Source organism: Euprymna scolopes, chromosome 32, assembly GCF_053919585.1.
Source record: "Euprymna scolopes isolate OS-2025 chromosome 32, ASM5391958v1, whole genome shotgun sequence".
Lineage (NCBI taxonomy): Eukaryota > Metazoa > Mollusca > Cephalopoda > Sepiida > Sepiolidae > Euprymna > Euprymna scolopes.
The window spans coordinates 28,647,225-28,656,069 of record NC_136513.1 but is presented as its reverse complement, the minus strand read 5'-3'; the positions used below and the strand labels follow the sequence as shown (position 1 = coordinate 28,656,069).

The 8,845-nt window shown below is 37.1% G+C and overlaps 1 protein-coding gene across 1 annotated transcript; it reads left to right on the top strand.

Annotated features, from left to right (window-relative positions):
* Positions 1 to 688: 688 nt before the first annotated feature.
* Positions 689 to 1,657, top strand: LOC145256132 (uncharacterized). The gene has a single exon (XM_080114717.1). It carries the CDS (start codon positions 689 to 691, stop codon positions 1,655 to 1,657), a length of 969 nt encoding a protein of 322 aa, XP_079970843.1.
* Positions 1,658 to 8,845: the final 7,188 nt, after the last annotated feature.

Sequence of the window (8,845 nt, the reverse complement as noted above, 5' to 3'; positions counted from 1 at the left end):
TGGTTGACTGATTCTTCGGATATCCATCGAAACAATTCTCGGATAATCGTTTCCAAATCTAGAGCCACTACAACCCGAGATGTTTCTTTCCGCATAGATTAAAATTGTCAGTCTCCTTCTGGTTACTCGAGTAAACTACCTCCTCTAATTTGTGTTAACTTTGGTCGAGGAGGAAGAACTATCTCTGTAAACTGCCTATTGGATACTGGCAGTGGCAGAACGTATTTGTTTGGTGATGTCCTGCACTCCTTGGGTTCCTTGAGTTCTGAAATTTGGATTGTCATTTGAGGATTACTACTCTTCTTGGAGAATGCGAGCAAATATACAGAGAGGTTAAATTGGATGTGGACTTAGGGTCTGGTCATGTGAGGCACTTTCCGGGACTGGTTTACAACTCATTGGACCCATCTTTATATTTAAAAAAAATTGGCATTTGCTGTTGGAAGAGTTCAAACGAACTGGATATTCTCTAGCTGGACAATTTGAGTCGGACACTGATTTGGTGGCTTTAAGTGGAATGATGGGTCTGGATCTGGTGCAACATTTGGGTACCTTACAGTTGGTGCCTTGTTTGGGGGGGTTGCACTTTCTCTGTTTTTGCGGGTTTGATTCCCTTTGGTGAGGTAGACACTTTTTTCCTACAAATCTTGCCCCTATTTCAAGAGATTCTACTATGTTCAGTGCAGTAATGGAGAATACTCCCCAAGCGGAATCATCGCATGTTTGCTTCATCCTGGAAGCCGATCCTACCAATGCAGACCCCTGGGTGGATGTTTTCCCCTCTAGCAATGTGGAAAGAGGATTGGAGAAAATATTCAGCATTGAGTCGTTGGGCATTCAGGACGGAGAAGATATTTCCGGATATAATCAGGATATTATCCGGCAGCTCCAGGAATCTATAACATTCCGGAATTGGAAATATCATGTGCAGTTTCCCTGGCATGCAGATAAGCGGGCTCTGGTTCCTTCTAATCATGCTATTGTTTTGCACGTGTTGGATCATGTGGTCAGAAGCCTGGAGAAAAAGGGGTTGTACCAAGAGTATGTAAATGTATTCCTTCAGCAGCAACGAGAGGGCATCATTGAGGAACTACAGATGGATCCTCAAAATTTTGTGGACTATGTATGGGTACCTCATCGACCCGTTTTCAAGACGGGTCCGGCAGCTACTACTAAAATCAGGCCTGTATTTAACGGTAGCTTGACGGTCGATGACTCTGCTTTTCTTAACGAGTGTGCATACTCTGGTGTGAATATGACAGGAGATATGTTGGACCTGTTTATGTCTTTTAGACTGAATAAGTTTGTCTTGATTGCAGACATCAGAAAATCTTTCTTGATAGTTTGCCTTGCACTGGAGGCAGACAAGAACAGGTTTTTTAGCCTTCAATGTTTCCGCTACGCCACGCTGATTTTCGGATTCACCTCGAGTCCCTTTATATTGTGGAGTATCCTGAACATCCATGCAGCCCAGTATCCTTTTGATGCATGTCCAGCTGCGATGGGAAACCAATTCTATGTTGACAACCTGGTGGTGACTGAGTCCGACCAAGCAAAGCTTGTAAGGCTGTATTCCGAGGTTAGGAAGCGGTTGCAGGAAGGTGGATGTGTGGTAACACGTGTAACACGAACTGCGACAGCCTTGGGGAGGAGATGAGGAAAGATGGTACATTGAGTACTCGTGAGGCCGGATGTTAGATGGTGCTCGGGTACCGGTATGATCCTATTTCAGAAAAGCTCCGCATTGCCCTTGTAAGTGTGCATCTACTAAGAGGCAAATCCTATCGGAATCGGCAAAGGTATTTGATCCCTTATCTCTTTGCCTGTCCGTGACTATAAGGCGTAGTATTTTTGTGGGAGAATTATGGAAGCGAGGTGTGCAATGGGATGAGGAAGTCCCTCCAGAGTTTCAGGCTTCTTGGAGGAACCTGGCAGAAGACTTATCTAAATTGAGTGGCATGCATTTCGTCAGACAGGCCCATGTCGGGAACCGAACTGGAGAGTGTGACGAGTTTAAAGAAGCGTATTGTTTTGCAGCCTACTATGTTTAGGACAACGATTCTGCATTGATCTTTGCCAAAGACCGAGTAGCTCCAGTGAAGGATAAGAGATTACCAACTTTAGAACTAATGGCGGTATTTCTTGCTCTGAAGTGTTTGCCCACTATCTTGGTAGGGTGAAAGGGTATCCGTCCTTCTAGGTTGTGTGTGGTAACAGATGCACAAGTAGTATTGTCATGGATTTTATCAGAAACGATGACTCGTAAAAGCATATTTGCTAGGAACAGGCTTCAGGACGTTTTGCTAATGAGCCTGGATTTGGAAACAAACTACGGCATCAGGCCGAACTTCAGGTATGTTTCGACCACCGAAAACCCGGCTGACTTAATCACTCGTGGATTAACGATAAGGGAGTTCCGGGACAACTTTGACTTTTGGTACCATGGCCCTTCTTGGTTGAGCGGTGGGGTCTTGACTTGGCCGGAGCAGGTGTTTCCCTGTCTCGATGATAGGTGCCAGCAGATTGTTCGTTCGTCAACAAATTTTGCTGCGATTGTGGATGCGGAATGTGCTTCGGTGATCTCCATGCGACGTTTACTCGTTTGTTGAGAGTAATTCTTTGGTATTCCGATTCATCGGCTTGATGAGGAAAAGGGAAGCCAACTACAACAAGAAAGCCACAATTTACTACATAAAATGTTCTCAACAGCAGGAATTTACTGCTGAATTGAATTACCTGCGGAATCCTATGGTAAAGCCTGCACCTAATTGTGTTCTGACACTTGATATTTTTTTCTGGATGAAGAAGGGTTGATCCGCTCGAATGGACGGCTGGACAGGTCTTCTCAGTTTTGTTATGAAGTTAAGAATCCCTTGCTGCTGGGCACGTATCATAACCAGACCAAACTGGTGATATTAGATTGCTATCTTAAATGTTACCCTCTAGGTATAGGGTCAACCTTAACGGAATTGAGATGTCGTGGATACTGGGTACCTCAAGGGAGGCAGACAGTCAAAACTGCCCTGAATTCCTGCACAAAGTGTAAAAGATACAATTCTAGGCTGGTGCTACCTGAGAACATGCCCAATCTTCCAACTTCTCGTGTCGAATTTAAGGTTCCTTAGGGGAACACTGGAGTGGACTTCACAGTCCATTTTTTGGGTGAAGGAGGGTAACGGTGAGAAAAAATGTATCTGTTGTTGTTCACTTGTTTGAGTGTAAGAGCAGTGCATATAGAGGTGATGCCAGACATGACTATATTGTCCTTTTATCAGGCTCTAGTCAGATTTACTAATGGCCATGGTGTTCCAGAGTCGATTCTCAGCGACAACGCGAAAACTTTTTCTGGGTGGTGGAAGACTGTTGAAGCGCCTTTGTCTTCTCCAGGACTACCAGGCCAAATTGGGGTAATGTATCAGACAGGGCGATGGTTCGGTGAACGTCCATTCGCTAAAGAATTGATATCCAATAGAATTTCACAATATCAATGATGATCTTGAGGAAAGTGAACCGAGTCAGGTGGGTGCATCCTCCCCTGTTGCTGGTTGATTTTCGGAAGGAAATGGCACCAGTTGGTTGTGTCCTTCCTGCAATAGGCCTCAAGGGAACCAAAAGTTGATATGCTGCGATTCCTGTGATGAGTGGTATCATTTTGAGGGTGTTGGAATTGATGTGGCTTCACGCGCTAGACAGAAATGGTACCGCAGTGATTGTGTACCTCGAAAGAGACGAAGGGGTAGACCTAGTAGTCTTGGGTAGAACTATAAAATACAACCGACGGCGGAACCTAGGCTAAGGTAAAAAATGAGGGTACCCTGAACCACTGTTACCTCCAGGTGGCCTTGACAGAGGCCTTGCAACTGTTAGTCCACCTGCAGGCTCACGCCAACTTTAATTGTTTTCTATGAAGATTTTTCAACAGCCTTTAATTTTGGCGAATCTGTTTTCACACACAATGAAAAAAGCAAAGGCGGGTCAATGACGCCTCGAAAAAGTTGCTCGTTGCAGACGGCATTCGTAAACACTGATTGTCGGTCTGCGTACATGTAGGAGAACCTAGATTTTAAAAAAACCGACGCTGTATTATGGCTACATCCATCCGGGGAAAAGGCTAGTGAGCTAGTCCCTACTACGACCTTCGGCTCTCTCATCGAAAAAACTTTATACTACCACACAGAATGTCAGAACTTACTAAATGCTACTCCATAAAACGGCTATGGAACTTGATCTTATATATATATACAGGGTGTCCGCAAAGTCTGGCTACATAATGCAGCCAGACTGTGTGGACACCCTGTATATATATATATATATATATATATATATATATATATATATATATATATATATTTATATATATATATATATATATATATATGCACGTCTGATTGAACACTGAAGCCAGACTTTGTAGACACCCTGTATACCATATATATATATATATATATATATATATATATATATATATATGTATATGTCATATATAAATATCATATACATATATATATATATCATACATATATATATATATATATATATATATATATATATATATATATATATATATATATATCATACATATAGGGTGTCAACAAAGTCTGGATACATTATGTAGCCAGACTTTGCGGACACCCTGTATATTATATATATATATATATATATATATATATATATATATATATATATATATATATATATAAATATATATATATATATACACGCATATATATATGCATATATATACATATGTGTGTGTGCGTGTGTGCGTGTGAGAGAAAGAGAAAGAGAGCATGAAAAATTGTTATTCTATCTGAGCTCCCTTATAAATAAAATGTGTATGAATTAATCAGCTGCGAAATGGAGAACGTCTTAATTTGAATTGTTTATTGACTCACAATAATGTTTACCAATATTTCAACGCTCAGATTTTGTCTAGACGTCCTGTAACATATAAACACCCATTTAATGTAATCGTTTACAACGCATTATTTAGAAACGTTATTGTCTTAGAGCATTAAATAAAAAAATAACTATACGCGATAAAGCGAATCTGATAGCTGTTATAAAACGTGTGCAAGGTAGTACGAGAGTAACCCTCAGAAATCGCAATTCATTCTTAAAATATTCATGTCATCCAATGTCATTTTTATATTGTAAGCATTTTTATCAAAAAAAGAATATATATGCGTGTTCACCCTACTTGTTGGTTCGTTGACATCTGCAAAAAACACATAAAAAGAAATGACAATTTCTGGCAGATGTTTGTGGAAAATGAAGAAGTTATTCGATCTGGAATGTAATATCTCTCTTTTACACGCTTACATTCTCTCCCTTTTCTCTCAACGTTACATTGTCTGTTTGTATCTTTCTCTCTCTCTCTATCTCGCTCTCTCTCTTTCTATATATATATATATATATATATATATATATATATATAAATATATTTATATATATATAGATTGATATATATATATATAGATATATATATGTGTGTGTATATATATTTATATATATATATATACGAATTATAATGTTCTATCATATATATACATATATATATATATATATATATATATATATATATATATATATATATATGACTAATTCATTTAATCACATAAATTAATATACAAATGTAAAGTTTTGTGTGGAAACTTTAAGTACTTACTTCAAGAGTGCACAATACATAGTAAGAGGTAGACAGTAAGTTATGAAAATATACGTAATTAAGCGACAAAAATATTCTGCATCTCACCATTAGTTTGCCAATCAGCGATATATATATATATATATATATATATATATATATATACATATACATAATATATATATATATATATACATATACATAATTAACATCATCTAGTATTACTACTGCTACAATTCTTACTTCTATAACGGACTTCGATCCAATCCATTTATAAGGTTTTTTCTTAAAATATTAAAACTCTATAGAGAGTGTACTATATAACATCATAAGTGTATTTTCGTATATACATGAAACAATAAGAATCATATATGTTCATTAACATATACACACGCGCACACGGACACGCACACGGACACGCACACGCACACACATATACACACACACAAATATATATATATATATATATATATATATATATATATATATATACATATATGTGTGCGTTCAGACAATGGCTGAGAATTGTTAATTCACATAACTATCTTAGCAGCAGCCAAAAATTCTCATGGAAACCTTTCACAACAGGGAAAATATGATGGAAAAAAAGGAAATCTACTTCATTTGAAATCTTAACCTGATCTAATAATTATTTTTTAAAAAACAAACATTTTCACCTGGTCAAATTGATAAGACCACTGAAAATTTATCTAACAAATGGCTATTATAAATTACTAAAAAGGGGCTCAGTATTTAGTATAGCCTCCATTATTACGAATTACTTCAAAAATTCTCTTCGGCATGCTTTCGATTAAGTTTTGAATCAGTTGCGAAGGAATTGTATCCCATGTACTGAAAATTGAATCAGAAAGTTCCTTTATCGAATCATACTGTGTTCATTTCTTGAACAATTCTTTTGGCATCCATCCCAAAGATTTTTAATTGAATTGGTGTCCGGAGAACATGCAGGATGATCTAACAATTCTATATTATTTGAAGAAAAGTATTCTCGTGCTTGTCGAGAAGTGTGTATCGCAACGTTGTCTAGCTGGAAAATCCTGATAGAAGCATTTTCAAGCATTGAAATGTACTTCAATGATGTTTGCCGGCCTTTCACTACTTGCAACTATAGGGTCCCAGCTGACGAGAAAGCACCCCAGATTATTAAAGACCCTCCTACAATATGCCGAGTTGAAAAAGTCTCTCTGGGCAAATTTTTATCATACCAATAGTGTTGAAATCCATCTGGACCATCTTGATTAAACTTTTTCTCATCGGAGAAAATTACATTTTCCCACTTCTCTTCATCCCAAGTCTGGTATTTGGCGGCATATTTAAGTTGGTTAGTTTTGTGCTGTTCAAGAAGACGTGGTTTCTGTAGTCGCTTTAAATAATTGAAACCCTTCATTTTAAGATGCCTTCTGATAATTATAGGACTACATTCTGCTGCTGGTTGGCTTTTCAATCGACTTCAGCTCATACTGGATATTTTTTTTTAAGTTCTTCTGATACGGCGATCCAGTGATAAGATTTTTTTTTTTTTTGGTCGAACTGGACTCTTTTTGTGTCCATATATCTGGATTTCTTAAAAAAGTTGGGCTGACGATTCACTTCGTTTGCAATGGATGCACGGGAGAGTCCGACCCTGTTAAGCTCAAAGATCCTTCCTCTCTCAAACTCTGATACTGGTTTCCCTTTTGTCATTTATAATTTAGTTAAGATGTGTTTTTTTTTATTCACTAACAAGTTGTTTTTATTACATAGAAAGCTTGTTGTATTCATTTCTTCAAAACTAGCCGATTTTATTAAAGTGGTCTTATCATTTTTGGCCAGTGATTTTTTTTGTGTTTTTTCAAAATAATTATTAGATCAAGTTAATGGTTTCGAATGAAGAAGATTTCATTTTTTCCATCATATTTTCCCTTTTGGCAATAGTTTCAGCCATTTGTTTAATTGAAAATTCGATATTATGCGTAAACGCTTACTTTCTTAAGTGGTCTTATGATTTTGACCAGGGCTGTATATATATATATATATATATATATATATATATATATATATATATATATATATATATACACTTGTGCCCGATATTATTCATACCCCCCTTGAAAATTAAGTTTATTAGGTGTAACTTTTGTAAGCATTTATTGTTTACGTCCATATTGATACATATTCTTAATAAACCTCTTCTGATCATTTTCGTCGTTTTAAAATCTCGGGATACTTGTAATAAAAGAAATATACAGCTATTTATAAAATCTGCAATGTTCAAAAATAATCATACCCCCCTTATTTTTTCAGTATTAATCGAGTTTCTGACTGTTTGTTTTCTGTTTGATTCTTATTTTGAATGCTTTTATACAACCTTTGATTAATTTCATTTCGTTTTTTGCATTTTTCAGAAATTAAAATGATATCAACTGAAAACCAATAAAAGAATAAAAATTATTAGAATGGGGAAGAAAAAAGAGCTTAGTAATGATCTTAGGACTAAAATTGTGAATTCACATAAGGATGGTTTAGGTTACAAGTCAATTTCCAAGAAATTTGAGGTCCCTACAGCAACAGTACAGAGCATCATCAAAAAATTCCAGAGCCACCACACAACAAACAACTTGATTGGTAGAGGAAGGAAAAGGAAACTGTCTGCTAGAGCCACCAGGAATATTGTAAGAAGTGTTAATGCAAATCCAACCACCACTAATAAGGACATTTTAGAAAATCTGGAGTCTTCTGGCATAAAAATATCAAGGCAAACATTGCAAAGGACTCTGCATGAAAATGGTCTGAAAGGAAGAAGACCAAGAAGGACTCCATTGCACACCGGAAAACACCGTGCAGCACGTCTAAAGTTTGCTAGGACCCATGTGAATTCTCCAGAGTCCGTTTTCTCAAGTATTTTGTGGACTGACGAAACAAAAATTGAATTGTTTGGTCATATGGATGCTTCTTACGTTTGAAGGAAGAAAGGAGAAGCTTACAACACAAAGAACACCATACCCACGGTGAAACATGGTGGTGGTAGCCTAATGTTTTGGGGCTCCTTTTCGGCTAGTGGTCCAGGTAGTTTGGTCAAAATAGATGGAACCATGAAGAAGGAGCAATATTTGGAGATACTCCAGAAAAACATTAGACAGGATGCGGAGAAGCTCCATTTAGGACCAAACTGGGTCCTTCAACAGGATAATGATCCAA